This window comes from Microcaecilia unicolor, chromosome 4 (assembly GCF_901765095.1).
Source record: "Microcaecilia unicolor chromosome 4, aMicUni1.1, whole genome shotgun sequence".
Lineage (NCBI taxonomy): Eukaryota > Metazoa > Chordata > Amphibia > Gymnophiona > Siphonopidae > Microcaecilia > Microcaecilia unicolor.
In genome coordinates, this window is record NC_044034.1 from 215734153 (window position 1) to 215761626 (window position 27474).

A 27474-nucleotide genomic window follows, 5' to 3' on the forward strand; every position below is an offset into this window, starting at 1 on the left:
AGAAAAGATATTCAAAGCTGACGAGTCAGAGAAACTAAATGAAATCTCTATAAACCTGGAAGATGCAAAGTGATGCATGTAGGAAAGAGGAACCTGAACTATAGCTATGTAATGCAAGGTTCCACATTAGGATACACAGACAAAGAAAGGGAACTAGGTGTCATCGTTGATGATAAATTGAAACCCAATGCTCAGTGTGCTACGGTAGCTAAGAAAGCTAATAGAATGTTAGGTATTAATCAGGAAAGGAATGGAAAACAAAAATGAGGACGTTATAATGCCTTTGTATCACTCCATGGTGTGACCGCACCTCGAATATTTTGTGCAATTCTGGTCACCGCATCTCAAGAAAGGTATAGTGGAATTAGAAAAGATCTGAAGAAGCTAGAAAAGGATCTGAAGAAGCTAGAAGAATGGTCTAAGGTTTGACAATTAAAATTCAATGCCAAGAAATGCAAAGTGATGCACTTAGGGAATAGAAATCCACGGGAGACGTATGTGTTAGGCGGCGAGAGTCTGATAGGTACGGACGGGGAGAGGGATCTTGGGGTGATAGTATCTGAGGATTTGAAGGCAACGAAACAGTGTGACAAGGCGGTGGCTGTATCTAGAAGGTTGTTGGGCTGTAAAGAGAGAGGTGTGACCAGCAGAAGAAAAGGAGTGTTGATGCCCCTGTATAAGTCGTTGGTGAGGCCCCATCTGGAGTATTGTGTTCAGTTTTGGAGGCCGTATCTTGCTAAGGTTGTAAAAAGAATCGAAGCAGTGCAAAGAAAAGCTATGAGAATGGTATGAGATTTGCGTTACAAGATGTATAAGGAGAGACTTGCTCACTGAACATGTATACCCTGGAGGAAAGGAGAAACGGGTGATATGATACTGACGTTCAAATATTTGAAAGGTATTAATCCGCAAACGAACCTTTTACGGAGCTACGAAGGCAGTAGAACGAGAGGACATGAAATGAGATTGAAGGGGGGCACACTCAAGAAAAATGTCAGGAAGTATTTCTTCACGGAGAGAGTGGTGGATGCTTGGAATGCCCTCCCGCGGGAGGTGGTGGAGATGAAAACGGTAACAGAATTCAAACATGCATGGGATAAACATAAAGGAATCCTGTTCAGAAGAAATGGATCCTCAGGAGCTTAACCGAGATTGGATAGCAGAGCTGGTAGTGGGAGGCGGGGCTTGAGGTTGGTTGACGGGGATAGTGCTGGGCAGACTTATACGGTCTGTGCCAGAGCCGGTGGTGGGAGGCAGGGATAGTGCTGGGCAGGCTTATACGGTCTGTGCCAGAGCCGGTGGTGGGAGGCAGGGATAGTGCTGGGCAGATTTATACGGTCTGTGCCAGAGCCGGTGGTGGGAGGCGGGACTGGAGGTTGGGAGGCAGGGATAGTGCTGGGCAGACTTATACGGTCTGTGCCAGAGCCGGTGGTTGGGAGGCAGGGCTGGTGGTTGGGAGGCGGGGATAGTGCTGGGCAGACTTATACGGTCTGTGCCCTGAAGAGCACAGGTACAAATCAAAGTAGGGTATACACAAAAAGTAGCACACATGAGTTGTCTTGTTCGGCAGACTGGATGGACCATGCAGGTCTTTTTTTTGCCGTCATCTGCTACGTTACTGTGTTACAGAGAAAGGTGACAAAAATGATAAAAGGAATGGGACGACTTCCCTATGAAGAAAGGCTGAAGCGGCTAGGGTTTTTCAGCTTGGAGAGGAGACGGCTGAGGGGAGATATGATAGAAGTCTATAAATTGAGTTGAATGGAACGGGTAGACGTGAATTGCTTGTTTACTCTGTCCAAAAATACTAGGACTAGGGGGCACGCAATGAAGTTACAAAGTAGTAAATTTAAAATGAATCAGAGAAAATATTTCTTCACTCAACATGTAATTAAACTGTGGAATTTGTTGCCATTGCATGTAGTAAAAGCAGTTAGCTTAGCGGGGTTTAAAAAAGGTTTGGATTGCTTCCTAAAAGAAAAGTCCATAAGCCATTATTAAAATGACTTGGGGAAAATCCACTGCTTATTTCTAGGATAAGCAGTATAAAATGTATTGTACTGTTTTGGGATCTTGCCAGGTATTTGTGACCTGGATTAGCCACTGTTAGAAACAGGATTCTGGGCTTGGTGGACCTTTGGTCTGTCCCAGTATGGCAATACTTATGTACACTAAAAACTATGCTGTAGCTCAAGTTTTGGAGCATGCCAGTTTGCACATGCAGTCTGACTCATCTTCACCAGAGACTGCCAAGCCTGAGATAAGTCAGCCTAATGTGCAAGTACGCCACAGATGTCTGTTGCCACTACAGTGATCCACACGCATACGGATACGCTATGACTGTCTCGTGCAGTGGTGTACCAAGGGCAGGGCGGTTGGGCAGTCCACCCCGGGTGCACTCTGAAGGAGAGGGGTGCAGGGAGCAGCCACATGGCTGTCTGCTCCGCTGGTTCCCTGTTCCCTCTGCTACTTCCTGTTCCGGGGCAGAGGGAGCAGGGAACCAGCGGTGAAGACAGCTGCGCGGCTGCTCCCAGCATCCCAGCAGGTAAGAAAAATGCACCCGGGGTATGGGGACTTGGACGTGAAGAGCAGGGGGAGACGGTGATGTGCCAGGAGGGGGACGCTGCACCTGGCAGGGGGTGTTGTGCTGCACCCAGAGGGGATGAACAACGCTGCACCCGGGGGGAGGGCACGCTGCAATGATCCGCCCCTGGTGGCAGCCGACCAAGGAATACCACTGGTCTCGTGCTTCACGCATATGCACCAAGAAAGATATTTCACCTCAGCTGCATATTCTGGTGCTCTATAGGAATGAAATGCAAGACATATCTAGGAAGTTGCTATCAGCAAAGGAATTTAAATACACACCTCTTGTATATGTGAAATGAACCTGAGCAACCTCCCCCCCTCCCCCCCCCCCTTTTCTTGAGGATGACAAAGCACATAAGCAGGGATGGGAGGAGCTTTACAACAGCCACCTGTAAATTCCTAATGCCATTCAAAGTGAGGCATCAGAAAGATCTGAATTAGCCAAGTACATGATTCACTGAGAGCTCAGAAACACAGGGCTCACAAACATAAGAATAGCCATACTGAGTCAGACCAATGGTGCATCTAGCCCAGTATCCTGCTTCCAACAGTGGCCAATCCAGGTCATAAGTACCTGCCAGAAACCCAATTAGTAGCAACATTCCATGCAGAATCTCAAATATTAGCAACACTCAACGTGTAATTAAACTCTGGAATTCATTGCCAGAGAATGAAGTAAAGGCGGTTAGCTTAGCGGAGTTTAAAAAAGGTTTGGACAGCTTCCTAAAGGAAAAGTCCATAGACCGTTATTAAATGGACTTGGGGAAAATCCACTATTTCTGGATTAAGCAGTATAAAATGTTTTGTACATTTTTGGGCTCTTGCCGGGTATTTGTGACCTGGATTGGCCACTGTTGGAAACAGGATGCTGGGCTTGATGGACCTTTGGTCTTTCCCAGTATGGCAATACTTATCTACTTACTAGTAAAAAAGGCCCGTTTCTGGCACAAATGAAACAGGCGCTGACAAGGTTTTCCTCGGAGTGTGTATGTTTGAGAGCGTGTGTGTGAGAGTGACTCTGTGAGAGAGAGAGAGTGAATGTGCGAGTATGTGTGTGTGACAGAGAGAGAGTGAGACTGGGTGTGAGTGTGTCTGTGAGAGAGAGTGTGTGTGTGTGAGAATGAGAGTGTGTGCCAGGGGGCCCCCCTCCCTCCCTCCCAGTTCTAGGGTCGTCCTCCCTCCCTCTCTTCGAGTGCCAGGGTTGTCCCCTCCCTCCCTCCCTCCGAGTTCCAGGGTCGTCCCCTCCCTCCCTCCCTCTGTGTTTCAGGGTTGTCCCCTCCCTCCCTCCCTCCCTCCCTCAGAGTTTCAGGGTCCCTCCCTCCCTCTCTCTTCCCCATCCCAATTCAGCATCTCCCTTCTGTCACCCTACTCCCACCATGTCTACTATCTACCCTTCTCTCCCTGAGCAAGCATATTTCTTTTCTTTCCATCCTTCCTTGATCCAGTATCTCCTGTCTTCCCTATCCTCTCTACTCCTCTATCCAGCATCTTCCCCTTGACTCCCCCTTGTGTGGCGGGTGGGACTTAGCTGCTGACGTTGGGCACGGCTGTTCATGATCAGGGACTGCTCAACTGGGAGGGGGTGGAGATGGTAGTGTGCACTCGTAGCGCGGGTGTGTGGCGGTGCGAGTGCGTTGGGGGCAGATTGTGCTTACGTTGGCGCTGTTCAGGCCCCCTTTCTGCCAGTGTGTCTGTGTGTGGCGGGCGGGATTCATCTGCTGATGTTAGGCACCTTCCCCTTGATTCCCCCTTGTGCGGCGGGCGGGACTCAGCTGCTGACGTTAGGCACTGCTGTTCATGTTCAGGGACTGCTCAACTGGGAGGGTTTCTGATGTTGACATCATAATGGCTACGCTGACGTCAGCCTGTGCTACAGAGCCTAGCAGACCAACTCTGAAGAAGTCACGAACACAGGCAGCAAGACCAATAGAACGTTGGAGGTAAGAATTATTATATAGGATGTACTTATGTAACATTCCAGTAGAATCTGAAATAGTAGCAACATTCCATGCTACCAATCCCAGGGCAAGCAGTGGCTTCCCCCTTGTCCATCTCAATAACAGACTATGGACTTTTCCTCCAGGAACGTATCCAAACCTTTTTTTAAACCCAGATACGCTAACCACCACATCCATCCATCCATCCTTCTTTGAGTGAAAAAATATTTCCTCATATTTGTTTTAAAAGATTTTCCATGTAATTTCATTAAGTGTGGAGGAGTGGGCTAGTGGTTAGGGTGGTGGACTCTGGTCCTGAGGAACTGAGTTCAATTCCCACTTCAGGCACAGGCAGCTCCTTGTGACTTTGGGCAAATCACTTAACCCTCCATTGCCCCAGGTACAAATAAGTACCTGTATATAATATGTAAGCCACGTTGAGCCTGCTATGCATGGGAAAGTGCAGGGTACAAATGTAACAAAAAAAAAGGTGTCCTCTGGTATTTGTACTTTTTGAATGAGTGAAAAATTGATTCACTTCTACCCGTTCTACACCACTCAGGATTTTGTAGAACTTAAAAACCGCTAGACCAGCCCAAACTTCCTGCACTGCATGACTCAATCCATTAAATTACACGTGCAGCCGATCTTGTTCTATGAGCTGTGTGCACAAATTTGTGCACTAGTCTGAAATTTGGGTGCACAACTTTCTAGAATTGGGGGTAAGTCTCTTGTTTTTACTTCTGTATTAAACTATTGGAAACTTAGAATTTGAGTCTCTTCCATAAATATGATTGGTTTAGCTCTCTAATATTGCACGAGAGAAACTCAGTATAGGACAGAAAACTGATTCATCTCTCGAGAGTTAGGAATTTCCCCTTTTTGAATACTTTGTAGTCACTTGGACTGACATTTATATTAGTGATGCATTTCTTATGTCTTTCTCCTTTATCATAATGTCTGTTTTTTCTTGCATTAAACTTTTTATCGGTTGCATGCATTTTGGAACTTGTAAAGTTGGTTTTAAAATGGAAACATGCAGGTTTAATAATGTTATAGTGTATTTAGATGTATGTTCAAAAAACATAAGTACATAAGCATGGCCATGCTGGGACAGACCAAGGGTCCATCGAGCCCAGCACCCTGTCACTGACAGCAGCCAAAAGAACAAGCAATTTGTCCCGCCCATCGTAGAAATACTGTATTCCCTCGTCCATTCAATAACATTCTATGGCTTTTTCCTCCAGGAAGCCGTCCAGCCCTTTTTTGAAGTCCGCTAAGTAAACCGCCTTAACCACCTTTTCCAGCAGCAAATTCCAGAATTTAACTAAGCGTTGAGTGAAGAAACATTTCCTCCGATTCGTTTTAAATTTACCACACTGCAGCTTCATCGCATGCCCCTTGTCTTAGTATTTTTGGAAAGCGTAAACGGACGCTCCACATCAACCCGTTCCATTCCACTCATTATCTTATAGACCTCTATCATATCTCCCCTCAGCTGCCTTTTCTCCAACAGAAATTCCGAGTAATCTCCCTCAAGGAAGTAGATCACTGTACAGTTTGTGGATGTCTTGACGTATCTGTGATTAGCCATACTGTTCCCTGGAGTTTGTTGCCTCCCTCCCTTGTCTCTCTGGTCCTGGAGCTCTGTGGTGAGCCTGCTCTGCCTGCAGTGCAACACTTGTGTTTGAATCAAAGCATCCTTCCTTAGTTGCATAGGACTGACGGAGATTTGATATGATGGCTGCATTGTACAGCTCACTTTATCACCTGCAGATCTGTTTTTTACAAATGCTTTCCAAGTCATTTGTGTCAGGATTTTGGTGGGGGTGAGGTGGTATTGACTAATGTATGCTGGAGAACATAGATCTCGCGGGTTTCTTCTTTCCATTCCTTATTGCCTTCCCTCCTCTTCTGCAGTATCTTTCCACTCTCCTCCTAGCTTTCTTTCTCCTATCCTTTTCAGCTAGCTCCTTCTTCTCTTCTGTAGTTTATCTGCACCCACACCTCCTCCTGTTTACCTTCTGCAGTCTCTTCTCTTTCTCTCCGCCTCTTCTGCTGTCTTTTCTCTCCTGCTCCCCTTTTACATCTCTCCATTCCACTCCTTTCCTACCTTTCTGTTTTTCCTCCTGCTCTTCTAATGTATCTCTTCTCTCAATTTCTATTATAGCCTCTCCCCGTCATCCTCTTCTGGCTCCCTCCCCCTCTCTCCCATTTTCTTCTCTGCCTCTTAATATCTGCTCTACTGAGAAAGATCCAAAAGGATCCTCTGTTTTCTGTGAGGCTACAGTGCGACAGATAAGAGACAAATTAGATTGGGGAGAAAAGGGGATGTAGCTTTGGTAAAAGCAATAGCAGGCGATGCCGACCCCTCTCCATTTTGTCCTAATGCCATCGTCCTCAGGAGGTACAGGAATACCAAGCGATATGTGCAGGCTGTATGGGCACAGTTCCAGCTCTGGCAGTTGCGCTGTTGCCTTGGAAATGAGAGAATGTGCTAACCTGCTAATGAGCCCTATGTTGTCCTTCACTGCTGCAGAACAAAGCTGGAGATGACTGGTGCCAATGATTCTGCGCCTGGAAAAGGCGATCCAAGGAACTTCATCCACCTCTCGGTACCCCAGATTGCTCCTACAGGCATATATCCACTAAGCTTCCATCTTATAAAGTCTAATATACATTGCTACCAATTAGTTCATTTTCTTGTTTTGTCAAGATTTTATTTTAAATTATTTACTAATTCTTGTGTATGATATTTTTAAAAAGTGTGCTATGTGGTCATATGGCAGAGAAAGAGAGAGACACTGTCCAGCTATCCAGAAGAAGCTCCAACAGGACAAGCTTCCACATGCAGCCTGAATGATGCTCTATCATTTCAATCTGGGGCAGCCCCACTGGATGTATAAAAGGACAATGAATGTTGTTCTCATTCAGCATTTCACCTCTTGGCTGAAACAATCACAGTAACTGAGGCTTCAGTAGGAGCCAGCTGTACGGGTGCCAGTGGATACTGAGCTCCCCCAATATTGAACAAGCTCATTCATTGTGTCCAGGGAAGGGTAATTTGCATTGTGTTTGGCATCCCTAACCACTTTCAAATGTTGGCACCTATGGCTGGGGCTACCAACTTATTTCACTTTAGTCACCCAGTCTCCCACTACTCACTAACAACCTGATTCATAACTTACTATATAATCAACCCTGAGTCCAGATTGTATTTATAATATACTTTTGTGACCTTTCTTGTCCCAAGATGGCTGCTTTTGTCTTCTGATAACCTTCTAGCAATACAGTAACATTCCAATGAATGCACAGATTAGAGAGAGATCACAGAGTCAGCTTTTAGTCATTCTCAAACTAGGCTGAGAGCTAGGATGACCAGCTGCCCTGTATTTGGAAGGACGGAGGCAATTGTGTCTATAGTAGTACAACTGTCATGCCCTGTAAGGCCATACCATTCCAGTGGAGTTTCATAATGTGACTGCAGTTCTCAGTGTAAATGTTTCTCTATGTTTCTAATAGTTTGTTGCACTATTTAGTAGCTGTCTTGCTTTGTATGTGCATAGTGAGATCTCCGTTTGTACCTGAACGTTCCCCTTAAGAAGGCCAATGATAATCATTAGAGCTGTCAGCAGTTGTATGAGCACACATCAACCGGAGAGGCAATAATGGAGCAGATCAAAGAAAACCAAAGAATTGATAAACTCATCCGTTTATTGAACAGACTACAGCATAAATCTCTGACAGTCATAAAACTAAATACATAACTCAGAAGTGTTTTACCCGTGCATTGGCTGCATCAGGGGTAAACAACCAGTTCAGAAGTATGAAAACATAAGGAATTGTGTCACAGGAACACAAACAGTACCTTCGGCATACCATGTGACAAATGCTGTTCAACCATTGCACAGTTCCTTATGTTTTGATACTTCGGAATTGGTTGTTTACCCCTGATGCAGCTCATGTCTGGGCGAAATATGGCCGGGTCAGGTTTAATTTTATGCCTGTCAGTGATTTTTTTTAAAAAATCTTTCAGTATGTATTAATTACATAATGTCAATCACAATGTTCAGCACACTATTGCTGATCTGCTTTTATCATTTTCCATCTTGGAGGTTGCGGGTCGATTGCCTTTCTGTTTTTTGAAATTCATATTGGATACATCTTATGGTTCAGGTAGAAATTGCCCAGATATAGTCAAATACTGGGCACGAACCATAGAAGGAATAGCCTCTAGTGGCAACTTCAAAATTTCCCCCATATATTTCTGAACCATGTCCAGAGGTGCCACTAAATGTTATTTAGGGAAATTTATAAAATGGGAGGGTAGTCCTCCTAACCTGATTTTCCAAGTATTCCAGTTTCCTATGGAGAACAAGTTTATCTTTGCCCAAAGAGCCATATGAATCTTGCAAGTCACTAACTTTCTTCTCCATGGATTCCATCGTCTGAGCTTGTAGTTCCAACCTCTGTGTTATGTTCCGAAGACGTTTTAACAACATCAGACAACTGCACACCAAAAGTCAAAGACAAACGCTGAAAAGTCTGCATTGTGTCCCATAAAATATCCATAGCTACTACCTTAGGCCTCTGCAGCACTGAAACCAAGGTACTCAGACTTTGTTCCACCTTCTTTTCTTCAAGGCCAGTTTCATGCCGCAGAAGCTGCTGTTCCGGGCCTGGATTTACTTACTCTTCCCCAGGGTGAAGCACCTCGTCCAGGGTTTCCTCCAGCAGAGGCATCGGCATCAGAGAAAACTCTCCCAATGTTTGTATCCCCTGCAACAAAGTTTCACTTCCGGGCTGCTTAGGTCTCATGGCCTGATTGGGACTGAGCGAGACACCGCTCGCACTGCTGCCAGACAGCCTCTCTGGCACGGCTGGACTCAAACCGTCCAGCGCGCAAAACCCTTGGATTAGGGTCTGCTTCATTACCGGGACCAGAGTGGACGCTGTAGGCTGCTGTCGCACTCTACCTCTCCTTTTCCCCATGTGAAACCGAGGAAGAGTTTCACAAAGCGACCAACGAAACCAAAGGTAAGGAGCTAACCAGCCAGGCGTCTGTTCAGGACGCCATCTTGATCCCCTATTATGACTTTCTCGCTTGTCAGTGATTTTATGTTGTAGTGTATATAAATAACTGTTAAGTCTATCAATTGTTTGGTTTTCTGTAATCTGCTCCATTTTTGCAGCAGTTGTATGGGACCAAGAATTCCTTCCATATTCTTGAAGTTATTCCCCAAAGGTCAAAATGATATTGTTCCTCTAGGGCAGGATTAAGCCTTTGGTGGGCCCTAGGCTGAAAAGCTCCCCCCCCCCCCCCCTTCAAAGTATTTTTAAAAATTCTTACAAATGCTCCCCACCCCCCTCCCACCTCCATGAATCTTACTGCAGAGGGGATAGCAGCAGGTAAAAAGTGCTGCTCACCAACTCTTACGAACAGGAGGACAATGCACAGAGTTTAGGGAAACTAGACAGACCTCTGAGGGCAGTGATGGCTCTGTCTCCCCTCCAATTCTTTCTGCTGGCAGACTTACCAAAAATCTACCTTCACAGCCATCAAATTAGCATATCTGAGAGGGATACTTCTAAATATTTGCACCTTCAGCACATCCCTAGTTTACCTGTGCCTTAAACCTGTCCTAGTTTTCTGTGTCTCTCCTCTTTCTTGCTCCATCTGTCACTGTTTTTCCTCTCTCTTTCTTTCTTTCTTTCTTTCTTTCTTTCTTTCTTTCTTTCTTTCTTTCTTTCTTTCTTTCTTTCTTTCTTTCTCTCTCTCTCTCTCTCTCTTCTGATGGCCTTGCTGCTCCTGTTGCAATAAACCACCGTGTTGCCTCCATGCTGCAGGCACTCAAAGGAGAAAAAGCAGCAGTGAAGAAGTATTAGAAGGTACTTCAGAGCATTAAAGAGAAGCAAATGGTTTGGCTCCTGACATGGGTTCTGGGAGACCTAGATAACTTTTCATTTCTTTGGAAACTCTAAGAAATTAGGTTATCCTCTCTCAACCTTGCATCAGCCTGCTTGTTTTTTGCCTCCCTCTAGTGCAGGTTTATTCGCCTTCAGTAGGTATGCGTGTGCAGTGAGTTTCAGTTTACAGGGTATTCTACTTTCAGAACTTTGGGACATAGCAATCCTTTAAGATGTAAAGCAGAGCCACACTTCACAGTGATAAACTGGGAAGTTGCTGCCCTTTCCTCCGCTCCCCTGCATTAGGAAAAATGTAACTTAAAAACATGTAACTGTCTGGCTAAACTGGGATACATCAGGATTTCTAGGCTTTCCCAAGGAGTCACCTACTAGCCAGGATGGCTCTCCGCTAGGTCCAGCAGGGGTCAGAGGGCAACAGGAAGCATGATATCCCTCAAGAAGTCCTAAATAAACTGTCTTTATTTATTTCCAAAACTTTCTATACCCCTGTAACTGACTAGCAGAGGCTAAAATAAAGAAAAGAAAGGAACTCCATTAAAAAATAAGAAAGTAACGCAAACACATCAGAGGTTTAAGTACAACACAGAAGGAGGTAATAAACCCAGGAGGGTAGCAGATGCTTATCGAATTAGTCAATCTCCCCGAAAGCCTGCCGAAAAGCCAGGTTTTTAATTCTACTTTGAAACTTTTATGAGAGCTATTACTGCGTAAAGTAAGGGTTAAACCGTTCCAAGTGTGTGGTGAGAGAAAGAAAAATGCCCTGTGCCATATAGATTCTAGATAAGCTCATCTCGGACTGGGTAATATTGAGCAGAGAAGTCTAGTGAGACAATAGGGAATGGTAAATCAAGAAAAATAGTTTTCTGCTAGATAAATATGATTTTATTGTACACTGTTTTTATCATTTTTAATGTTTTGTTAATGTATTGTAATATGTAATTTAGCTTGCTTTTGTAAGCTTTTAGTTTAGCGTTTTAATTTTATTGTAAAACGTACTGAACCCAGTAAAGAGGAGTTTAGCAGTTTATAAGAATAAATTTGATATTGATATATTGCTGTTGCAGCAAGCTGTCATAGTCACAGCCATGCCTCCTGTGCGGCGGGCCACGTCCTTCCTGGTGCTTCTGACACCGGCCAACACCAGCCTTCCTAGGTATGCGCGCATGCTCTGTGGGCCAATTTAAAGGACCAGTAGTGGGAAAACCATGTGATGCCCATTGATGACATCAGGAGTTGAGACTCTTATAAGGGATCTTGGACCTCTCCTACATTGCCTTTGCAATAGGTCTCCTGGCCTTTGCCGGATGTGAGTCCACTTCTGCAGCCTGCCTGTGTTCCATTCCACTTCTGCAGCCTGCCTGCGTCCCAGTCTGCTTCTCCAGCCTCCCTGCCTTTGTTCCAGTTTGCTTCTCCAGCCTGCCTGCCCTTGTTCCTGCTCCCTTCCTTGGACTGACTTCCCTGTTTGGAACTCGGCTTGTCTCCTCAAATCATCTGGACCGCTGCCTGTCTGACTCCTGCTTGCCTGAAAGTACCTTGAATACTGCCTGACCTGACTCCCAGGATTGTTGGACTTTCTTGAGCCTCTTTAGTACCAGCCCACCTGCTGTGTAGCCTTTGATACAGTACTCCCTACTCTCTGGGTGTACCTCTAGACTAGTCTAGCCCAGGTCTTAACCTGGGCATGACTTGCCTGCCACCAGTCAGGGCCTACCTAACCTTTAGGTTAGTTAGGCAGTGTCAACTCAGCTACGGCCCAAGGGCTCACCCTCCCTGACCTGTGACACTAGCACAATCCAACATTGATCTTTATAAATTCAAACTATATCAGTGGGTCAACAAAATGGGGAAGCTTTGAGCTAGATTGGTAAAGCCTAATTGCAAGAAATGTCAAATTACAAAAATTAAGGGATCTGCAGGTGTAGAGTTTACAAAAGAACAGGATATTTTGAAACAACTTGTCAATTTTTAAAAGACCTCCATAGTAAAAGTTCATATAACACTAGTCAAAGAGATATTTTGTTTTGGGACCTCTATCTGCCTAAGGTTATTGCAAAACAGTTAGGTGATGATGATCTAAACCAGCCCATCTCATTAGTGGACATCGGTACTGTGATATGGAATTTGAACTTAGCCAGGTCCCCCAGGCCTCATTGTCTAAGAGCTGAATTTTATAAAATCCTCCAACTACAAGTGGGACCAGCATTGGCATCTATATGCATGGAATTGCACAGAATTGGTCAACTGCTTCCAGAGCAATGTCATACGCATGTGGTTGTCTTGCCTAAACTGGGACATGACCCAGAACTTGTAGGTTCTTACAGACCAATATCTTTATTGAACCAAGATATGAAAATTATAGCAGTCGTCTCATAGATTTGAGTAGGATTGTCCTCCACTTAATTGAAGAGGATCAGGTGGGATTTGTACTGGGTAGATTGCCTCTGCAAATATAGTGTTCACCCATATGGCTCTAAGAGAGGGCAAGCTCTGAAGAGGGGACGCATTGCTAGGTAGTCTAGACACTGAGAAAGCGTTTGATAAAGTCACTTGGAAATACCTATTTTGGGTACTTCAGCAATTTCGGATAATGAAACCTTTTCAAGAATGGATACTAAGACTCTACCGAGCGCATACTGCGCAGCTTCTAGTGAATAACAAATGAACAGATTCCTTTTTACTAGAAAGAGGCATGTGACAAGGGTGCCCCCTGTTACCACTACTTTTTATATTGTCACTAGAGACTCTGGCAGAGAAAACAGGGAATTGTGGGGGGGGGGGGGGGGGCAAAGAATGTAGAATATCTGTTCACAGGCAATATGATGTTATACTTTAATAATGCCACAGAAAACATTCCCAAACTTATAATACTAAGAGGTCCTTTTACAAAGCGTCAGTAAGACCAGTGTGGGCTTACCGCTCACTAAAAGGGAAGGGCTACCACAGCAGCCTGGCAGTAGTTCCCACCCCCAACACGCGTCATATCTGGTACTACAAAAATATTTTAATTTTTATAGCTCCGGCGTGTGCCCGGCGGTAATTGGGCAGTGCTGCGCGCTGCCCGGTTACCGCTGGGTTAGCGTAGGAGCCCTTACCGCCACCCTTACCGCTAATGTAAGTGCTCCCTCCCTGAAATGGCCATGCGGCAAGTGCTTCACTTGCCGCACAGCCATTTTCTGAAAAAAATCAATGACCTCCCTTTTACCTGCTGCAGTAAAAGGGGGCCTCAGTGCACATCAAAAACACGTGCCGACGCCAGCGCAGGCCCCATTTTGCCGCAGCTTCACAAAAGGGGGCCCTAATTCAACAATATGGCACTATTTCTGGGCTGTGTATTAATTTTAATAAATCTGAGGAAAATGACGTACAGCATCACCTCAACCCTAAGCAACGGCTATGGTTCTGGTCTAAAGTTAGCAGATCAATTTTGTCAGGTAGCTCCATGCAATCGCTTTATTTTTTACACCATTGTGCTATCTGGACCCCACAAAAAACGGCTGTAGCAGGGCTGACTTCTAACAATTAATGCTGGTCTTGTAAAATGCATAAGGGAACATTGCTTCACATGATTTATGAGTGTCATTATACCTTCAACTTTTGGTCACAAGTTTGGAAATATGTGGCATCCATCTTACGTATCTCAGATCCCATTTCACCAAAAATTTATTTTGGAGTCCTCCTCTTTCAAGACAGATTAGACCTTCCACAGTGGAAACCTTTGGACATATCCTTAGCCACTGCATTAAAAGCCATCCTCTCCATTTGGAAAGACAACATGAATCTTAATGCTCATTTTTGGTGGCACTCCATTCTAAAGATTTACAGATCTGAATTATCTCTTGAAGATAAACTGGGTAGAACAAATCATTCCATCAAAGTATGATCTTTATTAGACAGATTTCTTGATACTCAATAATGTCAACAAACATGATTAGAGGTAATTTATTTTTGTTACATTTGTACCCTGTGCTTTCCCACTCATGGCAGGCTCAATGCGGTGGGTAATGGAGAGTTAAGTGACTTACCCAGAGTCACAACGTGCTGTCTGTGCCGGGAATTGAACTCAGTTCCTCAGAACCAAAGTCTACCACCCTAACCACTAGGCCACTCCTCCACACCCTTTCATATATGTCATTCAAACTAGTTTTATGATTTCTTAACTGTATCTTTTTTTTTCTATTCTCTTGTGTCAATTAACAATGTACTTTCTTTTTTCTTTGCATTGTACTTTTTTCAAGCATCCTTTTTATTTTCTATGTTACAATTGTTATCTTGTTATTCTACTCTCCTTTTATTAAAAAATCCAATAAAAAGTTATTGGACAAAAATAAATCTAAGTTTCTTCCTGTCACAGGGACGCATGGTACTAAACTAAATATGCTGTAGACTTTCCCTTAAAATGGGCAAAAGAGGGGATTAAATACTTGGAGGTTTATCTAAGCGCAAACAATGGTTGGGTCTATAATAAGAACGTTGTTGATAAAGTAGCAGGCATTAAGGACATCTGCCAAAAATGGCGAGAGTTACCATTATCGCATTTTGGGAGAGCAGTCCTAATAAAAATGGTTTTACTGCCCAAAATTTTCAATCCATTACAAATGCTGCCCATATGGATTCGTAGGTAGGAAGAAGTGTTTTTTCAGGGCATATTGAGAACTTTCTTGTAACCGGCCAAGAGAGTGAAAATTAGTTATATTAAGCTGATAACAAGCAGAGTGTGGGGGAGGGGGGAGGGATTGGCCTTCCAGATCTGAGGCTGTATAATGTAGATACCGTACTGATATCGCCTGTTTTTCCCCTAAGGGGATGTTCAGTTTTGGCAACTCTTCATATGAGCCTTTCACTGTTACGCAACTCCCAACATGGCCAAAAGACTTTTTGGTGGATGGGGCTGGACTGCTTCATCCACTGAAGAAAGCCTGGTAATGTTGGCAAAACAAGATGGGAAACTGGGCATTTTTGACACTTACAGGGAATCCCTGTTTTGAGCCTGGCTTGGGGAATTCATATATCCAGTTATGGGAACAAGCCGGGGGAAAGTATTTGGGACACTTCACGGAATTGGGGGAAGGGGAATTTCCCACCTTCTCCCTCCTTAAACAGAAGTGGGGACTTTCAAACACACATTTGCTTGCTTATATGTAAGCCCGTCATTATTAATTGTTCAAAATTCAGCATCACTGTACGGGTGGTCATTTTTTATTGATAGATAAGATTTTTCTTCAAGTGCCCCCCTGTTTGAAAAAGTATCTTTGTGATACACACTGGGGAGGGATTTGAAAGGACTACAGGCCTTATATGCTTTGGTTGATGCATAGTCATCAGATCTGGGAGAGATTATTACAGTAGGAGACATGCGATAAATATTTGGGCTAATACCGAGAATTCATAAAACTACCCAGGTACAGGAACTCCAATTCAGTCTCTTGCATAGGACATATATCTCTCACAGGGAATGAAAATGAGGCTTTGGGAAAGTGATACTTGTCCAAAGTGTAAGCGCATGAAGGGAACGCTTGTTCATATGCTGGTAGAATACCCTTGTTTTCAGGACTATTGGACAGGGGTACTAAAAACCATCCAACTTTTGGTGCATCTTCCCGACAATGGTCTTATACAGTACTCATTTTGGGGGATGACAGACCCCTGCTTACAGATAAGTTGGGAGTGGGAACTAGCAAATTTATCCTGATAGCATTGGAGTCCTCAGGTGTTGCATGGATGATACAGCCCCAGCATACAAGGGGTGATTGGAGTGTATGACTGACATGGCAATGTGGAAATTGAAAATAGAGAGTAAAGACAAGAACCATAATAAAGCCCAATAGTTGGACTTATGGAAAAGATTGTTACAATTTCATACTCTAGACTGAGCTAAGGGAATGGAGCATCTCAACTAAGGCACGGATTGTTGGTCACTGCAGCTGATTTATGTTATCTCTGATGGTACAAAAATAAAAAAAGAAAGAAAAACTGTGAAATTTATGTTGGATAATGGGTATGGAAGATGGGGATGAAAGAGTTAAGGGCATGATAGCTAGGGGAAGGAACTCTGTAGTGCCCCCTTCTCTTGGTGCCCTAAGCATGTGCTTATTTTGCTTAATGGTTAATCCAATGTTGAGTTCAGCAGTTTTTCATTTGATCACTTTTTTGTTATGGAAAATTATTTCACTAGGATGATGAGGGATAAGTATCTCAATTATATCCCTGTCTGGTAGCTCTTCCTTCAGCTTCCCAAGAGTAATCTAATATACAAAGTTTTGCCTGTCTCAGGGTTGGGATGAAAACATTATATTTGAATATAAAAGTAAACCAGCACTGATCAAATAGTTGGTATCTGGATTATTGGTTTTTCTTTAGGGTATAGATTATTCTACAACATAAACAATTGCATACAAACAGACTACAGTATAATCTTCTCCAGAAGCACTTTATATTCTGGCCACTAAAGAATACAAAAACAATCATTAATGAGACTTTGTAGTACATTAATGCCATTATTTATTGCATTCTTTGTAGTGGAATACAGTGAAATAGAAGGAACATACACCCTGGGAATGTTTTTTATTCCTTTTACGTGACGAAGGGGCCTTTTTTACTAAAACACACTAAAATATGGGCTTAATGAGTTTTAATGCAGGATGTTCCCATACATTAAGCCTATATTTTTTTCATTGCACAGACACTTGCAAAAAATAATAAAGGAACACTTAGGGGCCATTTTACTAAGCCATGCAAGTGTCTATGCGCGCCCAACGAACGCCAAAATGAAGTTATCACACGGCTACCGCGTGGTCTTTGCGGTAATTTCATTTTTGGCATGCGCCCGAAAAATATTTTTTATTTTCAGGCACATGTCAACTATGCGTGCCAAGTGGCATTTGGCATGTGTAGATCATTTCCGCCCAGTTACCACGTGAGACTTTACCGCTAGGTCAGTGGCTGGCGGTGAGGTCTCAGATCCAAAATGGACACGCAGCAATTTTCATTTTGCCGCATGGCCATTTTCAGCCAAAATTTTTAAAGGCTTTTTTTGCAGGTGCGGTGAAAAATGATTCTGCGTGCGGCCAAAACACGCGTCTATACTACCGCAGACAATTTTTCAGTGCACCTTAGTAAAAGGACCCCTCACTGTCTACTATTTAGGAGGTGCCAAGTGCTCTCACGTTAACCTTCAGTTTTCCAATTAGCATGTGCCAATTTGAGTTTGGTAGCTGGATAAGGTTTGCAAGCCCATTCCCTCATGACTTGCCCCCTCCCCAAAAAAGTTACAAAAAAAATAACACCCAATTAGTGCAGACTGACAGGCAAATTACCACAAAACACTTTAAAGCATTTTGTAATAAGCCTTTTCTGCGTGTTAAGTGCACATTAGCACTTAGTAAAAGGGCCCCAAAGTGAGCCGGATGCACCCGGGGATGTTCTTTGTTCCCTGCAATCAGGGCCGATTTTAGACATTCTGGGGCCTAGGGCAGAAATTAAGGAGGGGCATCCGATCCCCTCTCCTCCCTGCTCCCTTCCATGATCTATCCACCTGCCATTACTACCAAACATAAAACAATTTTAAATGACTTCTTCACACACAAAACACAGACAGACCTTCACCAAATACAGAACCAGGGATCGCAAATTGAAATATGAAGACCAAAATTAAACTGGGAGCCTCAAGAAATAACTTCTTTTTGTACAGAGCACAATCAGTGGCATAGCCACAGGGGTCTCAGATCCAGGCCCTAAAATTAGCCACCTCCCTTGCTGTGACAGGTGGGGATCCCAAAGCCCTGCCAGATGAAGATTACCTCTTCCTCCGTTCCCAGTGTGGCAGCCATAAATCTCCAAGCTCTGCAGCCTGCAGCAGTGTCCCCAAGCTGCCACCAACTGCAGAGCTTGGAGAGTTCTGGCCACTGGAGTGGAGGAAAAGGCCTTCAATTGGTGAGGCTTTTGGATCCCCGCCAACTCAGGTATTTATATTTTGCATCTGGGCAGGGGACATGGGGAGGGCAGGGAGAAAATTTGGTGCCCATCCACTTTGGGCTAAAGGCTCAACCCCCCCCCCCCCCCCCCCCCCCCCCCGAAATCAGCTATTTGGCTATGCCATTGAACACAGTACATAAAGTTCTGCAATGCACATATCCCAAAGCTAACATATTCCAGTTAATATATTCAAAATAAAACACATTTTTCTACTTTTGTTGTCTGGACATTTTATTTTTCCTTCAGTTTGGTCTCAGTTTTTCACTTCTGCTTTCCTGTGTCTTCAGCTAATTCTCTTTCTACTAGCAGCTGTCTGTTTTTTTTTCTTCTCTCTCCTATCTTGTTTCATTCCCTCCATAGGCGCCCGGTATAAGAGGCTTGGACAGGCTAAGCCTCCCCTGCTGTGCTCGGAGAGGTTTAAATTGTTGATTTACCTCCATCCTCACAGCAGGAACTGCAGTGAAAGCCCTCTAGCCTTGTGTAACCAACTGTAGAAATTGGTTTATGGTTTGTTTACCTTACTGCTGGGAGAGCAGGGAGGGGGGTTGGCTGGAGGTGTCCTAGGGAGATATTTAAGGAGGATGACTTCCTGACCTGCACTGAGAACAGATAGCAGCAGAATCGGACAACGAGACAACAAAGGTAGAGAAGATCATTTTATTTTCATTATAGTGTTTGGAATATGTCCACTTTGAGAATCAGGTGCTCAACATTAAACGTTTATATTTATTTACTTATTTATGGCATTTTATCCCACATTAAACATGAATTAGGGTGTTTTGTGGCTCTACATGAGAATTGTGATGATATGATCCCTTGTTTCATATTGTTGACAGTCTGCATTTTCCATATGGGTGGTATATTGGTGTAAGGTTCTGCCCAGTGTAATATTTATGGTACAGTAAGGATCTGAGTGTGTTTTTGCACAAAGTTGTGCATAGTGTTTTGCAGTTGAGCGATTGTGCTTAGAATATACTTTGAGCAACCACTTTATTCTTTGACATATGATACATATCTAATATCTAAATTTAATAAAAGGTATTAATTGTGACTTATTTTTATTTATTTATTTTTTTCTGTGTGTTATCAGACAATTATGGATTTAAGCCCCACCCCTAACCCCACCCCCTTTAGCCTCCCCAAACAGTTGGGCCACCGACCGCCTATGATTCCCTCACTACACCTGTCTCGGATATACTGATCTTTCCCTTTTAGCCTTTTCCTCCTTTTTTTTTCTTTTCTGCCTTTCTGTCCACTCAAATTTCACCCTCTTTCTTACCCTTCGCCTTCTTTTTACTTTTCAGCTAACTACCAACTTCCCATCTCCTTCTCTCATACTCTAGTTCTCCCATTTCCCATCTCACTCCTTCCCCAGCCTCCTATTCCCTTCTGCCCTGGGATTTGTAGTATGGAGTGTGGCCACGATTTGGGTTTCTGGCAGGTACTTGTGACCTGGCTTGGCCACTGTTTGGAAAACAGAATACTGGGCTACATGGACCATTGGTCTGACCCAGTATGGCTACTCTTATGTTCTTATGTGTTTCATCTACTCTTATTACCACATTTCTATATCTGTACTCATCTCCTTGCCACACACCTCCCCGGTGGCCTCTCTGACATGTTCCACCATTTCTAGTATCACCCCTCCCTCCATTCTTGTAGCCCAGCATCTCCTTTCCCTCTCCCCCTCCTTTATGGCCTAACATCTTCCCATCCTTTCTCTTCCTTCCCATGGTACATTCTCTCTCCTCTCCTCCCCCCCCCCCCCCCCCCCCATGGTCCAGCATTGTCCCCTCTCTCTTTCTTGCTGTTCTTCTTTTCCTCTCGCCCCATGATCCAGCATCTCACCCTCTCTCCTACCCTCAGCTCCAACATTTCTCCTTCTCTCCCCCCCAGGTCTAACATCTATCCCTTTCTCTTCTCTCCTTCCATCCCATTGTCCACCATCTACCCCTCTCTCTCCTCCCTCTGTTTCTAAGGCCCACCATTTCTTTTTCCAGTCCCCTCCCCCCACCTCAGGTCCAGCATTGTCCCCCTTCTCATATCCCTCCCCTCCCCCAGCTTAAAACAGCTCCAAGGGGCCCTGTAGTCTGGGACTGCTTCCCCCTTCTCTCCTCCATGGTCTGTTATCTCCCTCCCTTCCCTTCACCTTCCTGGTCTACTTTGAAAAGCGTGTCCCTTCACAAGGGGTTTCTGGTGCAGTAGCAACTCTGATGTGCTGCTTGCAGCTGCCCCAAAGCTTGTCCTCAGCCGCGATCTGCCCAGGCAGAAACAGGAAGTGCATCAGAGGGGTGGAATATGGCAGAGGGGAAAGCTTTGGGGCAGTCACAGGCATCATATTAGAGTCGCCTGCCACGCCAGCAACCCCCTGCAAAGGGACATGTTTTTCAAAGTAGACTGGGAAGGTGAGGGGAAAGGAGGGAGACATCAGATGGTGGCAGAGAGAAGGGGAAGAGATTCCTTGTTTGCCACCCCCTAATGCCAGCCCTGCTGCAATGGCATATAGTGCAATAAAAGAGACAGGAGCAGCTGAGGATGGTCTTTTTTCTGGCACCATGATGCAATGAGATAGAAGAGACAGGAACACTGGGGATGTCTTTTATTTCTGGCACTGGATACAGTGAAATAGAAAGGATAGAAGCCCCTGGGGATGGTATTTATTCCCTGCAGTGCTATGTAGTGTTATAGAAGAGACTGGAGTGCATGGGGCTCTGTTATTTCTGGCACTGTGGTGCAGTGAAACAGCAGAGACAGGAATTTATTTCATACAGCAGGATACAGTGGGATAGAAGCCCCTGGGAATGGTGGGAGACAGAGATACAAGGAATTGAAAGGCAGTGGTACAGCAGGAAAAAGGTTAGAGAAAATAAGGATGTTTTTTTTCCTCCAAATTCTAAGCCCCTCTTTTTAAAGACTTTGAAGACGCAGGATCCTGAAAGTAAAATTTACTGGGTGTGATCAAAATCTCACATTTAGTGCTGGTGCCCTTCTTAATATTCACCTTGTGCTAAAGAGAACTTCCTTCTGGAGCTCATCATTTGCAAAGACAACATATTAAGGCGTGCGTGGAAATTCTTTTTCCCTCACCTCAGCACTAACCAGACTGAATACCTCTGCCAACCTAAAAACCACCCTGATTTATTTATTTATTTATTATTTATTTGTTGCATTTGTATCCCACATTTTCCCACCTCTTTGCAAGCACAATGTGGCTTACAATACATCATGAATAGTGGAAATGAGAAGAGACTAGGCAATTGGTATTACAGAAGGATTTTGGGTTACATGATAATGATAAAGCATAATGGTGAAATAACAAGAAAACATTTTAAGATAATTCTGGGTACATGTGGGGGTTTTCACATATGATGATCTTAGTGATATGTCTTGTTGAAGAAATGAGTCTTCAATAGTTTGCGGAAGCTGGTTAATTCGTAGATCGTTTTTAGGTTGCGCGGCAGCGTGTTCCAGAATTGTGTGCTCATATAGGAAAAGGTTGATGCGTGCATTAGTTTATATTTTAGACCTTTACAGTTGGGGGAAATGAAGATTAATGAATGTGCGAGATGATTTTTTAGCATTCCTGGGTGGTAGGTCTATCAGGTCTGACATGTAGGCTGGGGCATCACCATGGATGATTTTGTGAACTAGGGTGCACACCTTGAACGCGATGCGTTCTTTGAGTGGGAGCCAGTGTAGTTTCTCTCGTAGGGGTTTAGCACTTTCATATTTTGATTTCCCAAATATGAGTCTAGCTGCAGTGTTCTGGGCTGTCTGAAGTTTTTTGAGTACTTGCTCTTTGCAGCCAGCGTAAAGTGCATTACAATAATCTAGATGACTGAGTACCAATGATTGAACCAAATTACGGAAGATGGTCCTTGGGAAGAATGGTCTTACTGTTTAATTTCCACATTGAGTGGAACATCTTTTTGGTTGTGTTTTTCACGTGATTTTCTAGTGTTAGGTGCCGATCAATGGTAACTCCAAGAATTTTTAGGGTGTCCGAGATTGGAAGGTTCAGTTTTGGTGTATTGATGGTGGTAAATTTGTTCGAGTTGTGTTGAGAGGTGAGTATTAGACATTGGGTTTTTTCTGCATTAAGTTTCAGCTGGAATGCATCTGCCCATGAATGCATGATATGTAGACTTTGGTTGATGTCGTTTGAAATTTCCTTTAAGTCTTGTTTAAATGGGATGTAGATCGTTACATCATCAGCGTATATGTATGGGTTGAGGTTTTTGTTTGATAGTAGTTTGGCCAAGGGTATCATCATTAGGTTGAATAAGGTTGGTGAAAGGGGGGATCCCTGTGGAACTCCACATTCAGGTGTCCATGTGGCTGATGTAATTGAATTTGATGTCACTTGATATGAGCGTGTGGTTAGGAACCTCTTGAACCAATTGAGAACGTTACCTCCGATTCCGAAGTATTCAAGGATGTGTAGTAGAATTCCATGATCAACCATGTCAAAGGCGCTAGACATGTCGAATTGTAGAAGTAGTATGTTCTTGCCGGTTGCAATCATTTGTTTGAAATTAGTCATGAGCGTAACTAGTACTGTTTCAGTACTGTGGTTAGAACGAAATCCTGACTGGGAGTTGTGTAGTATTGAGAACTTGTTTAGATAATTAGTGAGTTGTTTGGTCACCATCCCTTCTGTTATTTTTGGTTATTAAGGGAATGGATGCTACTGGTCTATAGTTGGTTAGTTCACAGTGGTGTACCAAGAGGGAGGTGGTGGGGGCGGTCCGCCCTGGGTGCACGTCGCTGGGGGGGTGCCATGGCGCGCACCTGTCAGCTGAGTTCGTTGACTTCGCTAACTTCGCTGCAGCTCCCTCTGCCCCGGAACAGGTTACTTCCTGTTCCGGCTGGGGCAGAGGGAGCTGCAGCGAAGTTAAGGAACTCAGCGAACTCAGCGAACTCAGCTGACAGGCGCGCACTGCGGCACCCCCCCTCCAGCAGCATGCACCCGGGGGAGGGGTCATTTCGCCGGTGGGGGGGGGCCGCGCTGCACCCGGGGGGGGCGCATCGGCGATCCGCCCCGGGTGTCATGCCGGCTAGGATCGCCACTGTTAGTTCATTAGCATTTTTCTTTGCATCTTTGGGTATGGGGGTGAGTAGGATGTTTCCTTTCTCCTTCGAGAAGAGTCCATTTTGTAACATAAAGTTCACGTGTTTCGTTAGGTATGTTATAAATTGTTAAGGGACCGATGTCATAAGGTTGTTTGGGCATATGTCTAGTTTGCAGTGAGATTTGGCAAATCTTTTAAGCATTTGGGAGATGAGATCTTCCGATAGTATCTCAAATTCGGTCCAAGTTCTATCTGCTGGGTATACTCCAGGGTCTGGGTCTAGGCAGCCTAGGAGTACATCGTATTCAATGGGGCTGACAGGTATTTTAAGTCGCAGTTGTTCGATTTTCTCCTTGAAGTATTTCGCGAGGTTGTCGGCTCCTGGTGTGTCTTTACTGTAGTTTGTGACTGGTGTGGTGTCTAGTAGTTTATTCACGAGTTGGAAGAGTTTATTTGTGTCCTTGTAGTTTGGTCCAATTTCAGTTTTGTAATATAGTCTTTTGGTTTGTCTTATAGTACATTTATATTTTCTTCAAAGTTGTTTCCAAGCGTTAAGTGTGGGTTCGTCGTCTTTCTTTTTATTCCACACGCGTTCTAATCTTCTAACTTGAGTTTTGAGTTTTTTCAGTTCTTCGTTGAACCATGGTATTGAGTTCTTTCTGTGTGAGGTTCTGGTTTGAATTGGGGCAATATTGTCTAATATTGATTTGCATCTATTGTTCCATTCTAAAAGGAATTGGATTGTGTCTGCTTTTATTGTCCATCCGTTGTGGTAGATCTGTTGCCAGAATGTTACCGGGTCTATTTTTCCTCTCGTGGTATAGGTTTTCCGTGTTTGTTTGTTAAGTGAGTCTTTCGTTCTCCATTGGAGGGAGATGTATGCTTTGTAGTGGTCTGACCACGGTGTAGGTGTCCATTTTGTATCTGTTAGTATAAGGTTTGAGTCGTGATCGAATTTGTATGTGATGATGTCTAACGTGTGTCCTTTTATGTGGGTTGGTTGCGTGTTTGGTCCGTGAAGATCCCAAAGTTGCAGGAACTCTTTGCATTCTTGGGTGCTTGTTGTGGTGAGATCTTCAAGGTGTAGGTTAATATCTCCTATTACGATGAGGTTTGAGGTAGAGACACAAGTGTTCGAAATAAAGTCCATGAAGTGTGTTTGGGAATCTTGCCAGTTGCCTGGTGGTCTGTAAAGTATAACTGCGTTGAGGTGGTCCTGCAGATTTGGGTGATTGATTATTACCGAGGCAATTTCGAGTTGTGGCAGAATGGATTCAGCTGTGGTTGTGATGATGAATTCTAATTTATATATTATGGCTATTCCTCCTCCTCTTTTTCAGTTTCTTGTCCAGTGGCTAATTAGATAGGGGGCTGGTGATAATCACTATTATGTATCATTGTGCCACTTTTTCTTGGTGTTTGGTGGTGTTCTGTCTCTCTATAACTACTGTATACTGCTATGTCTGGTTTTCTAGCATCTAACATTTTTATGGGTTGGAATAGGAATTTCTCAGGCGATCACGGCTTCCCTGAATTCTATCAGCGTAGTGATCCCCCTGTTTTTCTTAGTGTAGAAGTGTTAGTGTAGTGTAGAAGAGTAGGAAGAGCAGTGCTTTGTTTTCAGATGGAATATATGTGGGGATGTGGAAACAGTATATCACCAAATGAGTCGGGGAGGAGAGTTGAGAGGAGGGGAAGATTATCCAGGAAAGCAAGAGGGTCAAGTGCTTTCTTTCTGATAAAACATTATGAACTCTCTGTCAGGCTTGGGTAGGGAGGCATCCAGACCAAGTCACCCTTACACACCTTCATTAAAATGTTTTCAATTAACCAAGGGCAAGAAAACAAAAGAGGCGGAAGAGAGGGAATTATATTAGTTGAACTCCAGCTGATTGGGGTCTCTGACAGGTCCAGGAACTTGACAGTAGGAGGGGGATTCCTTGTTCACAGCCCCTAATCTGAATTCCAGATGTAAATCAAAATGCATTACTGATAGCATGTGGGGGACTGAAAAGCAATTATGTTTTGAAAGGTTTTGTATGCAGTAAAATGCTATTCTCTCCATTAAGCAAGCAACATTAAGAATGCTAATACAGCAAATTATGAAGTCTGAAAGCCTGCTGAGATGATTAGCTAGGGATGCTGGCACCATTGCTCTGGTGTACTTTCTGTTGTCTGTTGTGCTCAGAAGCTGGGTGTGTGAAACCTGCCAGTACTACCCTGGTGTATGAATCCCAAAGTGCTCAAAGGGTGGGACATAAATGTTTTTCTTTTATACTGTATCATATAGAATTCTATTATCACAGGAGTAATCTCTCTCTCTCTCTCTCTCTCTCTCTCTCTCTCTCTCTCTCTCTCTCTCTCTCTCTCTCTCTCTCTCTCTCTCTCTCCCTCTCTCTCCTTTCCCTGGCCAGATTGACACAATGTCTTAGACATCTGAACTTGTTGGCTGAGCAAGGTCTAATCAGACAGGGCCAAGGTTGTGCTGCTTGGGGAAAGGTTGGAGACCTGGTCATGGCAGGAGACACGGTGCCACGAAGAGCCATGGAACCACAGAAACTAGCTGGCATCCTGCGGAGCGGGGCTGAAGGCACACTTGTGATCGATAGTCGCTCCTTTGTGGAATACAATTCCTGGCATGTACTCAGCTCTGTCAACATCTGCTGCTCCAAACTGGTGAAAAGGAGATTACAGCAGGAGAAAGTCACCATTCCTGAGCTCATCCAGCTGGGACCCAGGAATAAGGTACCAACAGGCTTCCTTGCTGTTCTCTTCTTCCATGCTTTAAGGGTGGTGCCAGCATCCTCTACTGCTGCTCCTTCTATAGTGCTGGGGCTCGATCAAGCTTCTAAGGGTACCCAGTCTAATCTTTCTGCTCTGAAAAATGGAGACATTTTAAATTGACAGCATTTATTTTGCAAAACCTTAGAAATATGATTTTCTTGCTTACCTGCTTTGAGAGTGTTACCTATAAGCAGTGAAATGGGGTGTGCCACAGGGGCCATGGCCCTACCAGTTTTAGCTCTGCATAGTATCAGCAAACAGGGAGATGGGGAGCAGGGTCAAAGCTTTGTTTGTTTGGTCCTCCTGAGGAAAAAGATGTTCCATTGCACCTGGAGTCACATATAGGGCAGGGAGCCAGCATTCCTTCTAATCTCATTCTGTCACACTCTTTCTCCCTCCACACATCTTGTCTCTCCCCCCAATATTGAACCAGTGGCAGTCAGCATTTTCAAAGGTGCTGACTGTTACCTGCTGAATTTAACCCAGATTTTTAGTGCTGGGCCTAGTTCATGCACTGGCATTGTAAACTAGGGCTATACCGAATATTCATATTCAATTCGATTCAGTCCCAAATACATTATTCGTATTTGGCCAATTAGCAATTTAAATTCGAATATGAATAATCCAAGTCTCTACTGTGCTAAATCCTACTGAAATAAATATTTTTATTTCTAATTTCACCTTGCTTCTTTTCTTATTTGTTATGTTAACGCTCAATGCCCATTATTCGTATTCAGACGAATAATTTTTTTTCATTGTTTGTATTCAGCCAAATAGTAAAATATACTATTCGGTACAGCTCTATTGAATGCCCGTGTTTATAGATTACATTAGCGCAGCTTTTTTACTGTCCTGACTTTATCTGGGCAGTGACCCGGTTAGCAGGCTGAATACATCTGCTAACCTGAAAGCTACCCTGACTCCACCTCTGGACCACCCCAGCACTAACCAGATGGGGGCAATTCTGTAAATGGATGCTCGTCAATTAAGCATCAGATTTATGTGTGCTGAATGACACTCTGTAAAAACAGGTAAGCACAGAAGTGTTTTTATAGAATATTAGTGCAAGTCATCAGAAGCATGTCTACATTTAAGTGTGACAAGGGCAATCTTTTGTTAAAAGTAAAGATTCAACGCAGTCCTGCATTTTGGCGCTAGAGCATCTGCTTCAGGAGTCAAAACTATTCAATTAA

At 44.0% G+C, this 27474-nt stretch overlaps 1 protein-coding gene across 1 annotated transcript in view; it reads left to right on the forward strand.

Moving 5' to 3' along the window:
- DUSP8 (dual specificity phosphatase 8) overlaps nucleotides 1-27474 on the forward strand; it is a 186283-nt gene that overhangs the window by 29216 nt on the left and 129593 nt on the right. Inside the window, exon 2 of the mRNA XM_030201239.1 lies at nucleotides 25912-26242. Within this exon, the coding sequence (XP_030057099.1) occupies nucleotides 26012-26242 (231 nt within the window). The 5' untranslated portion in view covers nucleotides 25912-26011. The remainder of the gene's footprint in view (nucleotides 1-25911; nucleotides 26243-27474) is intronic.